This window comes from Alosa sapidissima, chromosome 3 (assembly GCF_018492685.1).
Source record: "Alosa sapidissima isolate fAloSap1 chromosome 3, fAloSap1.pri, whole genome shotgun sequence".
Taxonomy (NCBI): domain Eukaryota; kingdom Metazoa; phylum Chordata; class Actinopteri; order Clupeiformes; family Clupeidae; genus Alosa; species Alosa sapidissima.
The window spans coordinates 29,362,412-29,384,632 of record NC_055959.1 but is presented as its reverse complement, the minus strand read 5'-3'; the positions used below and the strand labels follow the sequence as shown (position 1 = coordinate 29,384,632).

The window sequence follows — 22,221 nt, the reverse complement described above, 5'->3', positions numbered from 1 at the left end:
ACCTTGATGTTGGCAGGTGTAGCTGCCCGTGTCAGTGACGTCACATGATGAAGGCTAAGTACAAGTCACATGATTCGGGCGTCAGTCTGTTGTGTGCACCTGCCCGATGTTTAGCCTAGATGGTGTCAACAAAGTTTAAGATATTAACCTTGCAATGGACTATAACAAGAATTGACATAAAGAAAAGTTTATGAAGTCTAGGCCTAGTCTTTTGGAAGTAGATTATAGTGGGATTTTAGCGGAGTTCCTCTGGACTTCGACCTCCTTTGAACAACCTACCTGACAGGCACAACGAGGAAGTGTTGACAGTCGCATCAGTTGAACGGGAAGCCATTTCACCTATAGGCTAGCAATTGGCAACCTCACTTGTTTCCGAAGCTTACAGCTAGCGTTCGTGTGTGGCTTTCATTCTGTGAATCCTGCTCACAGAAATATTTTGGGGTAGCCTAATGTATTTGTTTACATAGTCGGCGATAATTACGGGTATTTAAAAAAAAAAAAACTTTTAAGGCCGAAAATTTCCTTTCAAAGTGGACTATTTAACGTCGAAGAACATCAGTCTATAAAGGTAAGACGTTTCCGCATATTATTCTGTTTAAACCTGTTTTTTTACGGTCTATGGTTTAAACCTACCACGCCGTTCTATGAATTGGAATCGGTAAGAAGTTACAAATGTGTAGGTGCGCGTTCAACATAGCCAAAGCTGTAGGCTACCGAACTCAATCAGATGAGCATGTCAAGGACATTAACAGCCAATTAATTGGGTAGCTTACTATGTAAATTACGATAGTCTAGTTAAGTAAATAAATGTTTGACTGTGTTTGTGTATTGTCTTCTCTTTTAATGCATAAAATGGTCTGGGGGCCAGTTTATAGTCTAAAACACAATTTCCTGTTTCCAGATGAACATGTCTTCTGAGGACAGCATGACTACTCTACTGGATATAGTCAACAACACAGAGGCACTGTCACGTTCTTCATCAATAGTGCCAAACCTGACCGCTAAGCCTAACATGACATTGATCAGATCCGGGAATGGTACAATCCTGGGGGATCAGATCTTTTTGAACACCACCCTTGCTCAAGCACTCTCTGGAATTTTTGTGTGGTCAGCACTGCTTATCACCTGTCATCAGGTAGGCCTAAGTGATGTCTGAGGTATCTATGGGATGACCACCCACTCCTTTTAACTGTACCAGCTTTTATGGTTCACGTTTGCCTAACATTATTTTCTTTAGGCCTGGCACGATCCATCCCTTATCTCTTTGATAAACTCTTATCTTTCACTTTCCTTGGCAACAATCCAAAGATTTTCACGTGTATCAGAGGACAGTTGAATGTATTATGTAGGCCTAAACTTCTACTTGTCTGTAGACCAGAGGAATGAGCCACATCTGAAACAAATCAGTGTTGTTTGGGTGGAGTCCATTCAGTCAATTCACTCACAGCTCAGGCAAATAAAAGCAAATAGGTGGGGGGGTAATCAGAGCTGTGTGTGTGGGTTTCACTGATGCCTAGATATCGTATCCCTCTGCCTTGGCCCAAAGGCATGCATTCTTTTGAATGTTGGTGGAATATTACACAGTATTATACAAGCATGTTTCTGATTGAACAGCATCAGGCACAGGGCAGAGTCCTACTTCAAGTAGCCGTCCTGACCCTCCTGGATGATTAAAATGTGACTGTGAAAACATAGTTGATCACAGATCGTATATTTGAACAGTAAGAGTGTGGTGCAGGTCATCACTGTTTTTACTTGTTATTATAATATAGGCCCATTACCGACCTTGACTTGCTGAAGTCTGTAAAGGTGATATTATTGCAGCTGATAGCAGGATGGAAACAAAGCTGTTTTGAATTGATTTGAAAAACAGGAAGGATTTTTTTAATCTCACAAAGGACTTTTCCCTTTTTTTTTTATCTTGAACAAGGAACATCCTATTTTCTCCCAATGTATTAGAAACTTTGACTAATGTTACTTTTTAAAAAATGGAGTTTTGTTTATTTAAAAGTTTTATTTTGTGATATATGTCAGGAATTGCAGATATCAGTGTTTACCTATGTTCTCTCCATGAAATGCATTTGTCTGTTTGCACTATGACTTGCTCAAACCTTAGCTATCAGCCCAACTGGAGCATGTCTTATTTTATGGTTTTATATGCTGTTGAGGCTCTGCCCTTAAACAAAGCGCAGCTGTCCTGTTCTGTGAACAGAGTTGTTTACCTTGACTTCCCTATGCAGCCACAGTATGAAATTGAATTTGAGTCAAAGGTAGCAGATGAAAGTGTATTTAATAGATTTTTTTTTTGGAGTTGACAGGTGGCTCCCTCCTGTGAGGCAGTCTTAACTTGTTCAGCCTCTGCGGATGAGCCACACTGGTGTGTGCTTTATTTTTTGAACAGTATGTGTTTCAACAATTTATGCTGTCCTTTTTTTTGGTGGCCTTTCATTTTCTAGACTGGAAATGTTTTATTTTGTTTCTCCTGACCTTTCTTTTTCATTGTAAGTAAGTAACTTTTATTTATATAGCACATTTATCTATGCAAACCAAAGCGCTCTTGTGAGCAAACACACTCACTCACTCACTCACTCACTCACACAATTTGAGATGTAAGACAAACTACACACACATACATAAGGGCATAGGTGTCTGTTCAGTTCAAATTCATGTAATGTGTCAATATTGTGGTTCCATGATTTGCCTTGTTGTTCAGTCACAGAGTTTGTACAACTACTCGTGTCGAGTGCTGCGAACACCTGTGTCTGTGTTGCAGTATGTGTTACAATTCAAAGACATCCTTTGGAATCCATTGGCATTGCCTCATAATACACATGGGAAATGAAAAGGCCCTTGCTGTTAAATGGAATATCATTTGGAATTATGAGCATAGGAATTAGATAGGTGGAGGAACAATTATTGTGTAACCTAATTGTTCTTGTCTTTGCCTAAGTTCATCTTCTAGTAGAAATGCCTCTGGAGTGAATGGGGAATTATGTTAGCGCAAAACTGGTCAGATCTGCATTATTGGCATAGTTTTCTTGTAGAGCGTGTAACCCTTCAGGGACGCTGAGCTGAGAGCATCCATGCAGTGTACCTCCATGGGTTATGTAACCAAGAGTTGCCAGGGTTACGTCAATGGTGGTGAAGGGGTGTCCAGAGGAAAGATTTTTCACCACTGATTTCCCTCGCTCTGTGCTGCCCCGCAGAGCACCTGGAGGACACTTTTTGATTGCCTGCGAAGACTGCCGTTCCTTGCCTAGAATATTGAAGAGAAAATTGGGAAAAGGGCGAGAGGGGTTTTTGGGGGGGGGGGGGGCAAAAGAAGGTGCCAAACAGAATTGGCTCACTTTTAGGGACGTCTGAGGACAAGATGGTTTCTTATCTGTTTCTCTCTCTCTCTCTCTTCTCCCCCCCCCCTCTCTCTCTCTCTCTCTCTCTCTCTCTCTCTCTCTCTCTCTCTCTCTCTCTCTCTCTCTCCTTCTCTCTCTCTCCTCTCTCTCTCTATCTCACCATCTCTCCCCCTTATTGTAATTATTACTCTCGAGTTAGACAAAGGCTTGTCCCTCGCCCCTCAATCTAGGGAGAGAATGGTCCGTCTGACTACACTCTGTGTGGTGCATGGTAAACAGGCTCCCTCCTCCACAGAAACAGCAGTGGGGTTGCGTAAGGCAGGCATATGTAAATTGGACAGCGATAAAGCCACACCGGGGGGAAGGGGTGTGAGAGCATTGTTAGTATTCTACCTGTGAGCTCCTTCAAGTAGCCTTGTACAAAAACTAAATTGCCCTTGTTTGTTTGAGCCTGTCAGTATATGCATGATGGAGGAGATGATGATGATGATGATGATGATGGTGCAGGCTGTGTGCATTTTTGTCAGAGGAAGTGTATGGTTTTGTGTGGGAGGAAACGGAGACCAAAGCAGCTGCTCACTCAAGCCAAGAGGGGTCTCATGGGTCTGCCCAACCCCATTGGCCCCTGTCCCACTCTGTCACTTTTGTGTTCTTTTGTAGTCATGTTGCACGGAAGCTCGGCCTAGTCTACTCCGAGGCCACCTTGCCATCGATGCATCACACAGCCTCTCTGTTTGTCTCATGGAGGGAGGCTTGACAAAACACTAGCGCTATCTCCCCTCTCAACCTCGCTGGCTCTCCACGGGAGCTCTTCGCCAAAGCTGCCGAACCGTTTCATTTTGCCCAGCTGTCCGGCAGCGGAATGTCAGCAGGCCCGGCCAGAACCTAAGCTGGGAGCCCAACCAGCTGAAATTAGCTTCCGACAGACTTGGCGGGGAGGCTGCTTCAGCTAGCCGCACTGTTTTGAGTCGCCCTTAAAGCTATTATCTGTGGTGTGCCCCCCTTCTCTCTTTCTCTTTCTCTCTCTCTCTTTATTTTTTTTTCCTTTCTCTCTTTATTTTTTTCTTTCTCTCTCCTTTTCCTTCTCTCTTTCTTTCTCTCTGTTTTTATCTTTCTTTTTCTTTCTTTCTCTACCCCCCCCGCCCCTTTGTCTCACGCTCTCTCTCTGGTCAGCATCTGCCTGGAGGAGTGCAATTTTTTTTAACCAGCGTAATTCAGGCGAAATGGAGGACATCGGTCTGCAGCCAGTCACACACTCCAGCTCACAGCACCACATATATCACACCTCTACCCTCACCCACAAACAGCCCTAATGGCCATGTAATCACATTGCACTGAAGTTAGTTGGTCGGGGAGGAGCAGGGATACCAGGAGAGGCCATATACTGACCTATTTTTATCCGTTATCAAATAGTACCCTAAATAATGTCACCACAGAAATGGGACTGTCTGGCGAATGATTTTATTATACAAGAGATGGATGTCATGATGGACTTTCATAATCTTATTCCGTCATGTGTGTCTGTTAGTATGTTCTAAACTTGCTGACTCTTAAGGCAACTTCTGTCTGCATGCCTTTTCCATTAAATTGGCTCTCTTTCCAACCCTGAGAAAGCTGGGTAGCAATTAAATTCAAGTAGTTTAGGATAATAGTTTTTTTTTCCAATTTCCAATTTCAATTTTATTTGTAAAGGACAGTGTGCAATTAAAACATAAATGTAACCATTTGATGCATTGCACCAGAGTTAGCCTTGGGCTAATTTACATCCGCAGTCCCACATAGAATCAGCCTTGGCTAAAAATCTCAGCTATTCTGTCAGCTTGTTCATGTGATTAGAGGAAACACTTGTTTTTGTGTAGGGCCTCCTCTGGTATGACCCATCTGAGTGTGTGCACAAGACACAGGAGCAGCTGACAGCTGTCTCTTTCCAACTGTCCCAGGAGAGGACACAAAAGGCACAGCAGATTACTGTGTGCATGAAACAAGCCTCATTTTTGTTCTTTAGACCTGTGATACAGCAGCCGAATGGAAACCTGATTAAGTTCTTTTTTGCACAGTCGGGTTTGCCGTGCATTTCCATATTCACCTTCTTCTGTCGGCTCCATCCGGTCACCTCTTGACCCCTTGTCGGCAGTTTTCTCTCCATTATACAATTTAATAATAATTCATCTGCTTCACCTTTCTTATCACAGCCTGAGCTGATCCCCCCTGTTTGAGCCCAAACCTTGCCTTGGGAAAATTTCAGAAGACTGTTATATTCATAGCCCTGTTTCAGTCAATCCCCTTTGGATGCATTTCCTTTAAACTGCTCAGACACAACTTAATAATTTATCACGGGCGGTTTATAGGGTAAATCAGGGACGCTCACATGCTGACTCTCTCTCTTTTTCTCTAAATTTTTCAAAAAAAAAAAAAAGCTTTTAATGATCTCTGTTTCATCTCAGCCACAGCTGATCTATTTTTCCTGCCCTATCTGCCTGTTTTTTTTTGGTCTCCCAGATCTACTCCCACCTGAGATCGTATACCACGCCTAATGAGCAGCGCTACATCATCCGCATCCTCTTCATCGTGCCCATCTACGCCTTCGACTCGTGGCTCAGCCTCCTCTTCATCGGTAACGACCAGTACTACGTCTACTTCGACTCCATCCGAGACTGTTATGAAGGTAAAGTCATTCAGCCATCCCTGGCGTCTCTGCCTGTCTTGGTCCAGCACTCAGAAGCATCACCATTAGCCAAAGTTAGTACTGTTATAACATGTATTTACGTAGGCTCAGTGCTCTATGTGCATGGAACTTCAAGTGGTGGTGTTGCACCACACTTTACCAGTTAAGTCACTGGAGTGACCACACGATTGTGTATACACCATACACTGCTTGCCCCCGACAAGCGGGTTTGTTGCTGTCTAGACCACAATAGCTAAGGGTGGAGAAGGGAGGAACTCAAATGAGGATTGGAGGGGCATCAGGGTTCTTTTGTGCAACAGTTCAAAAACAAGAGGGCCATGCAGACAATGGAACTGACCCAACCTGTTTGTCCCCTCCCATCTTCCCAGTGCTTTCTCAACAGAAGAGAGCAGGGGAAAAAAGACAATCCGATCTGTGTCACTCTGCATTCCTCCAGGTGTAATACCTGATGCTCTTACGTCATACTATGAGGAGTTGTCAAGCTACGGTTTGCCCTCATGATCTATGTTTTAACAACTTTTTAGACATTATACTGTTGTTTTATGCGGTGATCATTATTCCCCTCCCAGTCAACACGGTTAATTGAATCATATGCATATTTCCCCTGTTTTTTGTTTGTTTGTTCAACTGCATTTAACATTGTGACGTCAGGCTCTTAGTTACAGTAAGGGGAGGGAAACTGAGGATTTTGTCATAACCGAGGTGCATGGCCATAGAGATGAATACCAATGAAGCTACTAGTCACACTTAAAAAAGCAGCTTGAGCTGGCAGGAAGTGGCCTGCTTAGAATTTCACATACAGTTCCTGAATGTAATATGTCATATTATCAGTTAGAAATAAGGAAATGGTGAAGGATACTGAGGTTGTGGCATGATTTTAATTCAAGACAGTGTTCTATGAATTTGAAGTTCTGAATATATATTGACTATCTACAAATTTAGATTTTAAATCCATTCGTGTTAAGACATCGTCATTGGCATTGGGAAATGGTTCATGTACTTTAGTGGCCATATACTTTGAACATGTGCAATTTAAAAAAACTTGTAGTAAACAAAGGGAAGCATTTTTTCATCTTCAGTACAGTTTTTCCCATTCTCACTGAATTATTAATGTTGTCTAAATTGCTTCTTTGAATTGCCTCCCTACCACCGTTTATTGCCCTGTCACAGACAGGGATAAGGGGAAAGAAGCAGGTACAGAGCTGAATCACAAACTAAACAGATTAAGAGGGATTTGTTAAAGTGGAGAGAGCTGGAAGTTTTTTTAAAAAAGAAAAAAGAAAACCTCTGAGGAAAATGTGCTCCTGTGATTTACTGGTTTACTGGTAGGTGAATCTCAGGAGCAGTGATGGTGCAAAACTCCTATCTGGAGAGCGAAAAGCAGACCCGTTGATGAAATGAGTCTTTATCAGTGAAGCCGTGCGTGGATTCTCCTCGAGCTTCATTTAAGCCCTCCCAAAAATAACTCGGAGGGACTTAGGGTGGATAACCCCAGGGTGCAAAGCGTAATGAACCCTGATGGGCATTACTGCGGGAGGTCTGCCTGTCAGAGGCACCTGGAGTGTTTACCGCTCACTGCAGCCCCGATGTGAATTTCCTGCCAGTGTTGAAGAGCACATTATGTGTGACGTGACTCCTCTTTTCTTTAGCCTGTTTTTCTCTTTCCTCTCTCAGCCTTTGTCATTTACAACTTCTTGAGCCTGTCCTTTGAGTACCTGGGGGGAGAGAGTGCCATCATGGCCGAGATTCGAGGGAAGCCCATTCAGTAAGTATCACCCTGTTTCCTCTTTCCCTTCATGGCTATGAAATCAGCTAATATGTTCCCCGGGGCCCTTGACTCTGTTGTTTCTCACTGCCACGGCTACACAAGGAAATGCCCCACCCATGTCATAAGATATTTTTATCACTGCATGTAAGAACGCCACTCTGCTTCAGTTTGTTTGATTAGAAGTGGGAGTGTCTTCTTACTGTATGTAATCACTTTCAACCTTTAGGTGTCAGCTCTGGCACTGTAGACTGATGTTAATCTAACTGCCTCATGCAAAATAGGCTTTATTGAGTATGTAGCCAAGCAAGGTATTTATGACAAGGAAGCATTCATCACTCCTTTTACCTGGATGAAATTGGTGTGACTAGCAAATGCCAAATGAGTAGAAATATTTGTATGATCCAAATAATTGTTTTATGTATAAGAATTTTGAGCAAAAGTATATTTACAATGTTCTGTAATGTTGTGTATTATCCTGTACTTGTAGGTCTAGCTGCTTATACGGCACTTGCTGTTTGGTGGGAACGAGTTATTCCATTGGGTTTCTGCGGTTCTGCAAACAGGTAGGCTCCTCGAGCATATCCCAATGTGGCTTCACTACATATTCCCCCGGTCCTTTAGAAGAGCAGCCTGACTTTTCTCCTTTCTCTTGCTTTAATGAAATACCCCGAGACGTTAAATGAAAGTTCAAAGAAAGTTTATTTTTGTTCTTATTGTTGTTCCTTCCCCTCTCATTTTGACTGAAGGAAAACTGATTTGAGTTGTTTTGACAGGCTGACAGGTTTAGGAATTGTCTTCCCACATTTTTCTCAAAGATTCACTTTTTGTATAGAGATCCTTTTATGAATTCAGTAATACAACATGGGAGATGGAAAGGGATGCAGACCAGGTGAAAAAGGCAGTTACTTGTAAACACTATGAAATAATCTGAGCTGCCAGACAGGTTGTGTCTACCCTCTGTCTGGGGAGCCCTCACTGAGCCAGTCTAACACCGATGGAAATTGGATCGGAGAGCAATACGCACTCCAAAACCTCGTGCAGACTGTGAAATAAACATTTATTGAAATGGAAACCCATAAACATTTGGCTTTCTGTGGACGAGATGCCCATGTGCAGTGTTTTCAGCCCTGCACCAGGCCCTCTTTTCTCACAGTGTGCTGAAATGGACCGAAACGGTTTTGATTACATGCTGACACTCTCTGCAGAGACCGAAAGCAAGAACACCGTTACGTTTTACCATTACATCACATTTCCATTGTTAAAGCATTCTTTGAGATATCTAGTTATCAGAGCTGAGGTGCTCATCTGTGTCTCGATAATAGCTTAACCCCAGTAAGACGTCATTACTCCTTCAACTGTGTTATGGTAGCCTCCACGTGAAGGGCCAATTTGTGTGAAATGCCTGTCCGCCTGTCTACCTGTCTCACTGTGTTGGGGCTATACAGAGAGAGGGGGGGGAGGGGGGGTATGGTTGCAGGCAGCTGAAAAAGTCATCATTATTCTCCTCACTGACTCTCACTCCCCACCCCTCCCTCACACCTTCCCTTTCTTCCTTCTCTCTTCTCTTTCTCACTGTTGTCATTCAGGCTACCCTTCAGTTCTGCGTGGTGAAACCCATCATGGCCGTCATCACCATCCTCTTGCAGGCCTTTGGCAAGTACCACGACGGAGACTTTAAGTGAGCAAAGCCCATTTTCATTTTCACTCCACTCCACTTCAGTGCATCACCATCCACCTCTGTTTTTTGCGTTCGCTCCATGCTGTGCTCCCTCTTTAGGGTTAGACTGCAAATTTGTATTCATGTCTCCATTATAAGCCGGCGCTGTGGTGACGTAAAGGTCGCGCCCGGGCTATTTTAGGAGTGTTGAGTACACCCCAGGAGGGCTCCCGTTCTGTGGGAGTGGTGATGAGCCTGGCGTGTGCGTAGAGCGCTCCTCCACTCCTTTCAGGAGGCCTGACAAATGACAGGGACACTGTAGAGCCATCGATGGGCTGCTTACTCTCGCCCTGTCCCCCGTCCCTGTGGACTTTGAAGGTGGGTGCCGGTAAAGGTCGACGTGAATGTTTTATGCCATTTCCTCTCTCTCTGTCTGTCTATCTCTTTTTCTCTCTCTCTCTCTCTCTCTCTCTCTCTCTCACTCCCCCCTCCCTATCTATCTCTATCTATCTATCTATCTATCTATCTATCTATCTATCTATCTATCTCTGTCTCCTTCCCTCTCTCTCTCTCTCTCTCACACTCACTCCCCCCTCCCTATCTATCTATCTATCTATCTATCTATCTATCTATCTCTGTCTCCTTCCCCCTCTCTCTCTCTCTCTCTCTCTCTCTCTCTCTCTCACTCACTCGCCCCTCCCTATCTATCTATCTATCTATCTCTCTCTGTCTCCTTGCCTCTCTCTCTGTCTCTCTCTCTCTGCAGTGTGACAGGTGGCTACCTCTACATCACCATCATCTACAACTTCTCGGTCAGCCTGGCGTTGTATGCACTCTTCCTCTTCTTCTTCGCCACCAGTGACCTGCTGCGGCCCTACGAGCCCGTGCTTAAGTTCCTCACCATCAAATCGGTCATCTTCCTCTCCTTCTGGCAAGGTTTGTGCTGGACTCTACAGCCTTTCTGTCGGCTCCTCTGAAGGACACTGCCCACTCGCATTGATATTCAGTCAGTCATTCATTCATAGTCCTTATCCAAAGTTGGCACATAGCATTCAAAATACAGTCGTGGTGGTGATCATATTTATAATATAATAGCTCAATTTTCTAGCAGGACAGTGAAGGAGACTGACTCAAAGTCTAGGACCATCTCTAAAAATATATCTGTTTTAATGAATCCTAAGTTGGTAGTGCTATTTCAAAATATTATTTTAACAGTTCAGTTAAAGGATTTTGGATCAATGATCAAAGAGTTAACTAGCATTCTTCAGATGGACAAATCTGAAGAAACAGTAGAATATTTAACTTTAAATGAGTTTAACTTTTATTGTTTAACTAGGTTAATGAAACATGTAATACTTAAAATCAGAGTTGTGTATGTGTGAAGCTCTTCTAACTGTCAGTAAATGAACCTATTAACTTCACATTATTGCATTTTCATGCTTATTATAGAGCGTAAATAGTTCTGATAGTCCAACAGAATAGCAATTCATTTTTAAAAAATCACTGTTTATAATGTGATGAGGTTAGAAGTAAAACATGTAGGAATGAGTGTTCAGAATCGATCATTTTTAGTTGGCCAACAATGTACAAAAATTTCAGACATGCAGAAACCTCAAACCTTATCAGGCGGGGTACAAGGTTTGTATTTGTAGGTCTGTTAATATTTAACAGTTTGCATCTAACTGCATCCTGGTGGGGATATATTGATTTCTTCAGGTAGCTTTGATGTGTGTTGTTCTCTCTTTTTATTTCTCGGGTAATGCAGATTTTTCAGATGAAGCCTGTTTTTTTTTATGTGAAGATATTAAAAAGTCATCTTAAATACAGCACGTAAAGTGGAACTACAGTAATATGATTATTTTAGCAGTGCTATAATGACATGGTTCGTTAGAGGCCAGTAAAAGAAGTTTCAGTGGGTATGTAGCAAATATTCAACAACGCAGCACTGATATCTGCCATTGTATTGTAAACACAGTAGCATCATGTATTTGTCAGTTACTTTAAACAAAGCCAGTTTAAAGTAGAGATGGTGAACACCGTAGCATCATGTATTTGTCAGTTACTTTAAACAAAGCCAGTTTAAAGTAGAGATGGTAAACACAGTAGCATCATGTATTTGTCAGTTACTTTAAACAAAGCCAGTTTACAGTAGAGTTAGTAACGTCAGTGCTGTGTTGTGTCCACCACAGGCATGGTTCTGGCTATTTTGGAGCGCTGTGGCGTCATCTCAAATGCGCTGGTGATCAACGGCCATGAGGTGGGAGCGGGCACTGTGGCGGCCGGCTGGCAGAACTTCATCATCTGCATAGAGATGTTCTTCGCCGCCATCGCCCTTCGCTACGCCTTCACCGACAGTGTCTACCAGCAGAAGAAGGAAACCGATGCCATACGTATGTTCTCATGAAGTCCTACAAGCCTACTTTAACACCTACATGAACTGAAAACACCTACATGAACTGAAACCGTTTAGCACTGACATCCTAGTGAAGGGAATATGGAAAACCGTGAAGATTAAACTGTAAAAGTATAATATTTCAGAATTGTACATGTTTAGTTCCTCAGAGCATTGTTCTCAGTGTTAGCAACAGGTATCTAATGCCAGGGAGAGGCTCTGCTAAATCTTTTGTGTGTGAAAATACACAGTGGTCTGCCCATACATTTTGCATAATGCTTAACTACTTAATAACTAACTTAGATACTTTATTGATCCCCAGGGTAAATTCAAGAACTTTTGCATTATGCAATAGCTTTCAAACACAAAAGACTCCTTGAATCTAAAGCTTTAGTTTCCATCATTTTTTTTTTCTTTTAATTTTGTAAATATGGGCCACACATGTGGTGTGAGGAGACATCTCGCATGGTGACGGTGTGAATGAGAAAGGTGAGAAGGGAGCCTTTTTGAAAAGAAACAGGAGCTGTGTGCGCTAAGCGCAGCCTTAGCCAATAGGAGGGAGGCAGGAAGCTCCCCAGGGCCTCTCTCACTCCAGGGTGTGGATCTGTCTCTCACACACACAGACACACACACACCAACAGACACTCTTCAACATGCTAAGCCAGCTGGGAAACCATGACAGTGATATGGCCCCATGTTTACTGAGTAACTGTGAGGTCTGTGGTCTCACCTCAGATCCTGTGTCTGTGAAGATCTCCATTTTCCCTTGTCTTTGTCTCTGTTTTCTTTTTAGGCCTGCATATCTACAGGGATAGGGCATGCACAGAAAAAACATAGAGGAGGTGTTTTTTTTCTTTCTCAGAACAAAGTGTTCTCATCTTTCATTTCGATTGACTGAATGCTCCTGTCCCCTCTTTCCCCCTCTCCTTTCTCTTGAGGATCAAAGGTTCTCCTGACAAAATGAATCAGTAATATTTCACGCTTGGCACTTTTCAGGCCTGTGCACAGAAAATTTAGATTTCATTTGTGACCAGTTTTCAGTGCTAATATCAGGCTGGCCACTGAATGTTAAACGCTGCATTAGATCTATTATCTATTATGATTCTTGTAAGGCGGCAGACAAAACTCAGCTGAAACACTTGAAGTGAAGTGTGCCATCTTTCTGAGCTCTCTGCCTTTTTGAATGTAAATTGGCAGTCACAGTAGGACACTCGCTTTCATAGCCTCCTCTGTTAAAATATTAGAAAGAGTTGCGCTTCAAGTGGGGCTGCATAGTGGAATGTATTTTTAAAAAAAAATACCAAATACCCTCATTTTTAATGTATCTAAATAAACTAAAAAATAACTCAAACTTTTTTGTACCAAACATTTAGCCTATTAAATCTCTAATAAAGCTATTATGGAATATAACACACCAGAAAACGGTTCAAAAGTTCTAAACAGGCAAACTTATGGGCAGGGATGGATTAATGGTCGAATTCAGGTGCCCAAGTGTTCAGGGATGCCTGAAGCCCAAGCCTCTGTGTGAAGTTGTTGCTATATTCTCCACCCCTGATATCTGAATAGGGCCCCTCAGTGAAATAACATAATATGTTATTTGACTGAGGGGCCCTTTTCAGATATGTTATGTCAGTTATATGATATGTCTTAATAGGGCCCCTACATCCTATACCATGGGTTATATGATTCACCCTGATATCTAAATGGGGATAACAATTCTGTGGTTGATGTTTTAGTAAGGTCCCACCTTTGAAAGTTAGAATATCTTACTAACACAGGTATATAAAAAAACATATTTAAACTTCTCTAGCACACAATGATCTGGCCATTAAATAGCCTTAGTTGCTGAAATGGCTTTAAATTAAACAAACAAACAAACATATTTAAATGGGGCCCCTCAGTCAAATAACACGGGTCACGCTACAGTATGCATGATAATCATGCTTTGTAATTGCCGTCTTTTTTCACAGCCAGATGCCTTAAATGTGTTGATGTTAAATTTGTAAGTCTGTGGAAAGAAATTGTCCATTTCTTTGCACAAAACTTGCCAGAAGTCATAATTTAAGGAGTTATTGACTTATTGCCTCAATCCAGCAGTGGTGCTTGATACTGTTACAATTTACTGGTACAATTTTAAGGTACAAAAAACTCTTCGGTGTTGCTTTAAGGCTTGAACACATTGCATGTGACGGCTCCGTTCCGTGTTGATTTTAATTTTGACGTTGAAGCCATGATCTGAAGTGCCCTTGAGCAAGGCACCTAACCCCTCACTGCTCCCCGAGCGCCGCCGTTGTAGCAGGCAGCTCACTGCGCCGGGATTAATGTGTGCTTCACCTCACTGTGTGTACACTGTGTGCTGTTTGTGTTTCACTAATTCACCGATTGGGTTAAATGCAGAGACCAAATTTCCCTCACGGGATCAAAAAAGTATAAATACTTATACTTATACTTATGATTTCATGTTAACAGGTTGCCGCAGCCACAGTGTCTCCGCCGTATCCACATTTTTTTCACTTCATGCGAGTGGTTCTGTACAGAAATACATTGAAAAGACCAGTTGATAGCCACAATTTGTAAGGGGAAATGGAACCTACACGTGTGCTATAAATTGTGCCCAAATGTCTGCTTACAGGCCTATTCCGGTTGTGTAACGTTAGCTAGCTGGTACATAGCTGTGCAGTATGTACGCTGTGTAAACTTCCTTACCGACACCTTAAGAGTTGTGCTAGTAAGAGAGCTAGCTGTCTGGGCCTTTAGCTTGATTGTTAGCACGCTCGACTCCTGAATCCAATGTGCTGCTGTTTGTGAGTTTGAGACCGGCAAGTGCAGGCGTAAGTCGCGCAAATCAACTGAGGCCGTGATCAGATCGGAGTGAGAGGTATACGTATAGGTCCCATGGCATTTATCATTAAAAGTAGGGGGTTCCCCAGTGTCCTGGCTAAATTCCCAACCTGGCTCATTCAATTTGGCCCCCTAATCATCCCCCACTGTAATTGGCTAATTCAGTCCCTCACCTGAAGCTGGTGTGTGGTGAGCGTTCTGGCGCATAATGGCTGCCGTGCATCACCCAGGTGGGTGCTACACATTGGTGGTGGTCAGTGAGGTCCCCTCTTCCCGCTTTGAAGCGCTTTGAGTGTTGAGAAAAGTGCTATATAAATGTAACGTGTTGTTCTTGTTGTAATGCTATCATTGTGACTTACTACCTTAGCTACTGTCAGTAGCTAACATTATTTAACTGTTGGATGTAATGTTTAGCTGGAAATACAATACTGGAAATTTAGATGAAGGACTAGTATTTGCCTTTTTATTTTACTCAATTTTAAAATAATTATCAGCCTATATAAACGCAGATACCGATAGATCGGCTAATATTAGCACACTGATTCATCAGTCATGCTCTAGTTGTGAGCCTGCTCAAACTACACAACAAATCGGACAGACCTGATTCAAAAGTTTGTCGTATCCAACTGATTCTGGGCTAAAATCAGGTCAAAATAGCAGTGTCTGCTTGGCATAAGTCAGCACCAATGGGCTTCCATGCATCATTTAGTGCTTTTATGATGTCATCACATAGATGTCTCACAGAGAGTATTTTTGAAATATAAAAATACACACCAAGAGTCATTTTCTTCAACCCAATAAAATACAAATGACATAATAGTATTTTGTATTTGAAATACATGTATCAGAAATACTGCCCATCCCTGGCTGTGTGCAATATAAAAATCAGTGGCACGTGATTTTATTGCAGAAAGCTCCATTTCTGACTGTAAATGGAGGCCCCCTGGTCTGTGTATGAAAGTCAGCAGGGCCCTGGCCTCACACTGAGGTTAGAGAGTGAAAAGGTGCCAATAAAAGTGCAGCACACTCCATTACCGACATCCTCTTACTTATTTTGTATTATATTTTTTTACTACCCCACATACCAACACAGAACTCTTTCGCCGTCACCCATGTCTATTACGATTCAGTCCTGTCTTTGTTGACACCGTAAAAAAAAAAAAAAAAATTGTCATGTGGTTCTCTGCAGCGGTGTGCAGAGGCAAACACTAGAGTGTATCAGGCTGATGTGTGGCAGGCTGAGGAGAGCTGCTGGGCCTGTGGCCTTCTCCTGGCTGCAAGTGTCAGTATGGCTTGTCGATGGGCTCCTCTGTAACCCTGGAGGTCTGCGAGCCCCCCCGGGTGGGCCTTTGTAAAGCAGGAGTGCTTCAGGGAGGCTGGTGTAGGAGCTCAGAAGAGCATAGCAGATCAGAGTGTGCTCTGAAGCTGACCTCACCTGACTCACCTGGATGGCCCTGTCGGCCCTGCCACTGACCCAGAAACAGGCCGCGATTACACACTCTGTGTGTGTGTGTGTGTGTGTGTGTGTGTGTGTGTGTGTGTGTGCGCTGACGTGTAGGCTGTTGTACTTGTGTGTGTGTTCCTGACTCTGCACAGGGCTAAGCCTCAGGGCCCTGGGGACGTGGTAGACAGCTGTGTGTGTTTTGAGCCCCTCAGGAGGAAAGCAGGGAGCTGGAGGTGTCTCCTCTGCTCCCTCTCTCCCACTCTCATTCATCAGCAAGGGAAATGGACAACACTGCTGAGAGAAACGAGCTCATCAACCTGCCTAATGCAGACCCCTGCTGATGGGCTGATGAGCTTTTTTATGAGACAGAAGAGGAAGAAGAGATAAACAATCAGAAGGGAAGTACAGCCAAGGAAGAACGAGAGAGGAAGAGAGATAGAGAGAGAGAAAGGGAGGGAGAAGGAGGGGGGGGGGACGTCAATGGATAACTTCCCTCTTGTTGCTGAGCATGAATGTTCCTGCCGGTCATAAACAAACCAAGTGGACGAATCTGTTCTGTGTGTGTGTGTGTGTGTGTGTGGGGGGGGGGGGGGGGGCACTGCTGATGTTGTTTGTGTGTGCATGGAGCTGGGTCATGTAGCAGATTTGCCTCTGGGTGAAGCGTGTGCACGGAGGTGAGCAGAATGAAAAGGTTAGTGTGAGGGCGCCGCTCCAGTCCTCTCCTCTCCGCTCCACTACGCTCTGCTCTGTCGTCGTCACAGAGGACGCACTCTATCGCATCTCCAGAAATATCAGGCCGATGAGTACAGCTGGCTATTTTTTACTCGAGTCATCATCCTTCCTGAAGTAACACGGCTTAAAATGGGGGAATATGTTGTTGCTTCTGTTGTTGTTGTTATTTTTGTATAATATATATATATATATATATATATATATATATATATATATATATATATATATATATATATATATATATATATATATATATATATATATATATATATATATATATGGGGATATTTTCATGTCTTCTGACAGAAGATAAAGTAGATAAGTGCTGAGAGATGATGTGATAAGACCTTTTCTTATTAGACTGACAGATTAGATTTTGTGAAAAATTACTCCTGTCTAAGCTGTCTATTCTTAGGACTTGAGAGATAACTTAACACGATCAGAATTGATTAGGACTGCATACAAAATGGGAAACGCTTGTCATTCTCTCAGCAGCTGCATTTGTATTCTTTTTCTTTTTTTCTAGAAGTTCAGTACTCTTCAGGTTCCTGCATAAACTGATGTGTTGGTCTTGACCAGAAAAGCTAACTGAATATGTTCTGGGGGACCTTTTTCCAGGCTAGCTGCTTCAAATAACCTAAACGTGTTATGGGTTACCCTTCCTATTCCATTCTGTTCATTAAGATTAGAGAGTTCAGACTGGCATTTTAGTCAGCCCCTACACTGACACCACATCTCAGCAGAGAAAATGAGTGGATTGATTGATTGATTGGTTGGTTGGTTGATTGATTAATTAATTAATGAATGAATGGACTACTACAGAACATGCATCTCGTTTATCTCACATAATAAATAGGAATATGAAAATACATACATGTAATGGTTCTCAACAAGGTGGTCAGGACCCCCAAGGGAGCCTCGGAGAGCTGCAAGGGGGACCTTAAGATGATGGTGCATTATTTTAAAAAATATGCCTAATTTTTTTAATTCATCCATTGAAACACATACAATTAGCCTGGCATTGCTAGACTCGAATTCTAATGAATTCTAATCTAATCTTTGGATTTGATTATGGGGGATGTTCAACCAATACAGGGGGAAAATGCCTCTGCACGCAATTTGATAGACACAGAGCAATGAAATGAAATATGTGAATCCTGCATGGAGAACGAAAAAAAAAACTTGATAAATGCTTTAATCACTGTTTTCTGTTTGTCTCGAGGGTGGCCCAAACACATCTTGACCGCTCATATAGACTTCCCAGTTGAGCGACTCACAAACTCAAATTTCATGGGTGGGGGAAATTTCAGGCTGCTTTCAGACATACAATCATAAGGAGAGCTTTTTGAATAGACAGGAATAATGAGTTAAAACATTTTTGGCATTCATATATTTTTGTACAAACCCTTTCATGCATGGTGTCCACTACAGTGGATGGATATTCAAACTTAATTTAAAACTACTGGATTTGCAATACTTCAAACCACCAGTGGAGTGTCTCCTAAAACCTTTATGTACTGTGTGCATAAACATTGTCTTTAAAGGGACACCAGGCAAGCCTGATGCTTTTTCTCTACGAAACTCCCCCCTCGCTCGGTCTGCAGCTCTTATCCTTTTCTTTGTGTCTTCCGTCTGGGTTTTCGCTGCTTCTTTGCCGGCTCTGCCATTATACACACGTTTGCAACAATCTCTAGCGTTTAGTTAGCCTGCCTCTGTGCTGTAAACTGATCCTGCTTCGGTCGGCGGGTAGGATACACCGAACTTGCAAGTGGGATATTCTTCCTACAGGTAGTAGGGGCGGACGAGAGAGCCTTCATTCGCCCCGTAACGAGTCATTTAACCATATACCGACTTACGAAGATGATTAATTAACACGAAAACGTTGCCTGGTGTCCCTTTAATAATATTTGCAACTTGAGATATTGGATCATAAACCCAAAATGGCGGATGATCGTGGTCATGACCCTACAACCTCTGGGATATCAGTTAGTTCATTTTATTCTACATGGTATATGCAGGTAAAAAAAAAAATATAATTTATATTTGATTATGAGGACCACATATGTAAATTTAATAAAATAGCTGCAATAATGTTATGACATATTTATTATCTAAATCTTATTCAAAACAAAATTGTGAATTGTGGATATGCAATATATTGTAATATGAATGTAATATTCCAGTACTAAAATGAGACCTTACAGGTGGAAGTAGGGTTAAACACGATTAACCCTCTATGGTCCACTTTGATATCCTTATGTAAAAAATATTTATTAATGTCTTTTGTATGTGTACATTTAGTGACTGTACACCTATCAGCCTGTGGTGGTGTTGAGCTAAGGGTTGCTGGTAGGGGATGTGGAATATGAGATTTGGATGTTGAAATTTACTTTCTGCGATAATAGGCAGGGCTGAGATAATAGGCAGGACAGTCACTCTCTCACTCACTCACACATACATACACACACACACACACACACACCACACACACCATTACCCTACACACACAGACACACCTTTACACACCATACCCCCCCCCCCCCCCCACACACACACATACCTATGCACGGCCCCCTCCCCCATTCACACATACACATTTATAAACTGGCACACAAACACACATATGAACACACGCACACACACACAGGTACATGCCCCAACACCCCCTCTTCCCCCCACACACACACACACACAAACATACCATAACCCCACACACATACATACACCACTCTCCCTTCCCCACACACACCATTTCACTATCTGTGGATGCAAGGAGGCTGGGCAACCACATAACAGGTTCCATGTATTCTAATAAGATGATCATGATCATTTGCCTACTGATTAAAGTTGTTCAGAAAAGTTGGTCTAATGAACAAGCGTGGCTAACTGCATTGGACTTTGGAGTGTGTACAGATGGAGCCATAATGGTGACAGACAGGTTATCACATCTCCTATGGGGGCCCTGTGATATTTCACAGGCGGGTCTTTGGGGCAAAGGTTGAGAATCACTGATCTAAATCACTCCCTCACTATATGACCACTCTAAGAATTTGTCTGTAATGGCACAGTAGTAAACGTACACATCTACTACACCCCCCCCCCAAGTAACCCTTCTGAATTATTGAATTCTGATTGCAACCCTTGTGCTGCCTGAAGGTACACATGTTTGTTAATAGAGAATTGGATGGCTGCTAGTGAAATTGATTCAATTTGAGGATGTTGAGGCTGTTGCATTAATCTGTGTTTATGATTGTATTACAGATTCATTTCATGTCAAATAACTGTTTCACATGAGCTAAAATCTCCCTCACGCATTGCATATGGCATGCATGTTAACACTCCACCCCATTGATTTGTGTATGAAATGTGCCCATTCTCCTCGCTGGTGTGTCTTTATCTGTGTCCCTGTCTTTGTTTTAGATAACATCGCCCCCATGCACAGCATCTCCAGTGGACTGAAGGAGACCATCAACCCTGGGGACATGGTCCAGGACGCCATCCACAACTTCTCCCCAGCGTACCAGCAGTACACCCAGCAGTCCACTCAGGAGGTGGTCCAGCCCAGTCAGAACGGCAAGCCGGGGGCCGGCAGCGCAAAGAGCGCAAAGAGTGCCAAGAAGGCTGACAAAATCATGCTGATCGCCTCCGATGATGAGTTCTAATGAGCCGGTCACCTGTAGGGAAGCGTCTTGGGCTTCCACTGCATTAAAATCCACCAGCTGGGACGAGCAGAGGGACTTTATCCCTCAGACTCTTTTTTTTATTTTATTTTGATGATGTTCCCCCCCCCCCCCCACCCCCTATGTTATGCTTACTTTTAATTGACTGTACACACAGAGTTACTGACATTGTTCACATTCAAATATTTATACAAATATGTGCACAAGCATGAGACACTCTGGAGGTTGCCTTTTCTTCCAGATTGACAGGTGCACCCGGTAACCTTGACGTGGAGACGGGCTGACTGCCGATTGTCAGATGGCGGCGGGCAGACCGAGCGGATTTGAGTGGCGTGGAACGAAACAAAGCCTGCCATGCTTCTTTTATCCCCGTCCTTCGGCCTCTCTCCATCCGTCCGTTCCTCGGCCCGATCTCTCCATCTCTCTGCCGCCTTGGCACTGACTGAGCGCGCGGGCGATGGAGTGTGCACTCGACTGCCTGATGGCCCATCTGTTTGTGTGCACGCCGGCTGATAAATGCGTGGCATCAGGAGTAACGAGATGCTAGGAGGTGGCGCCGGCGCTGGCGGTGGTGTTGATGATGGGGCCCGTTGGCTGGTTGGCACTGCCGAGCGACAGGCTCCTTGAGTCTGGATGGTCCTTTTCTGAAGTGTCCGCTCACCAGCCCGCTATTACTGGCCCCCCCCCCGGTGATCTCTCAGACACACGCTGGCTTCAAAAGGAGCCTCTTTATGATATTGACTGGGGCCCTTTGGAAAACCTTTGTACTGTTAAGTGTGGCTCAAACAGGCAGAGATGAGCACTGAGTCTGGAAGATTGGTGGGGGTGGGGGGAGGGGTGTCTCTGCCAGTCTCATTAAATTTCCCAGCATGACTTAATGTGTATTCAAATCAGCAGACTCTGAATTGTGTTTTTAAAGGAGTATGTATGTACAATACGTGTCACCGTGGATGGTTGTTTGGATGGTTTTGGGTATGTTGCAGGACTGACATTGTTGTGTATGCCTGACATCTCAGCAGGCTGTTGAATAAATAATTTAAGATGTAAAATTAGTGAATTCATTTTCTTTTATGCTTTTGTTTGTGTTGCACAAGTGTTATATAGTTAAACAACACTTTATATGTTTGGAAATACAGGGCATGTTGTTTTAGTAGCTTGTGTAATGTTGTGTAGTTTAATATATGCCATATTTATCATTATTAATTCAATACCAAAGTGTTTCTGGCTTAGATGGTTCAGGCCAACCATCTTATTCAAATAACCTCTTTTTACATGTTGTTAATGTAGCTAGAGCGTTGTATTAAGTCAGGGAAAAGAGTTTTATCCAGTGTGATCACAAGGAGGGATCTGAGAAACAATGTCTGGTCGATTTCTGTTTTCTGTAGATAAACTGTGCCAATATGTCTGCCTTATAGACAAGGTTAAATGTAATGGAAATATGAAATAAACTAATGATCTGAGTTACCATGTCATTAATTGTGAGATCAGCTCACCTCATTTAATATCAATTAAACTTACTCTAATAACACTGTTGGTTTTAACTACCTAAAGCAAATGCAGTTTTTAACTAACATAAAGTGGCCACTTAATATATTAATATATTGCTACAATAAATTGAGCAAATCAATTGGCAATGGCATATGCGTGTGTGCAGGGTTTTTTTTTTTTAAA

The 22,221-nt window shown here is 42.8% G+C and overlaps 1 protein-coding gene across 1 annotated transcript; it reads left to right on the top strand.

Moving 5' to 3' along the window:
• Positions 1-95: 95 nt before the first annotated feature.
• tmem184a (transmembrane protein 184a) lies at positions 96-22,010 on the top strand. The gene is made up of 9 exons (XM_042085379.1): positions 96-568; positions 902-1,135; positions 5,850-6,015; positions 7,711-7,801; positions 8,292-8,367; positions 9,391-9,482; positions 10,228-10,397; positions 11,651-11,851; positions 20,291-22,010. Exons 2-9 carry the CDS (start codon positions 902-904, stop codon positions 20,530-20,532), a joined length of 1,272 nt encoding a protein of 423 aa, XP_041941313.1. The 5' UTR covers positions 96-568; the 3' UTR covers positions 20,533-22,010.
• Positions 22,011-22,221: the final 211 nt, after the last annotated feature.

Excerpts from the sequence above, each read along its gene's own strand:
- tmem184a (XM_042085379.1), top strand. The coding sequence starts at position 902 with ATGAACATGTCTTCTGAGGACAGCATGACTACTCTACTGGATATAGTC. Across the intron at positions 6,016-7,710 it reads CATCCGAGACTGTTATGAAG|CCTTTGTCATTTACAACTTC; the intron begins GTAAAGTCATTC and ends TTCCTCTCTCAG. Across the intron at positions 8,368-9,390 it reads TTCTGCGGTTCTGCAAACAG|GCTACCCTTCAGTTCTGCGT; the intron begins GTAGGCTCCTCG and ends GTTGTCATTCAG.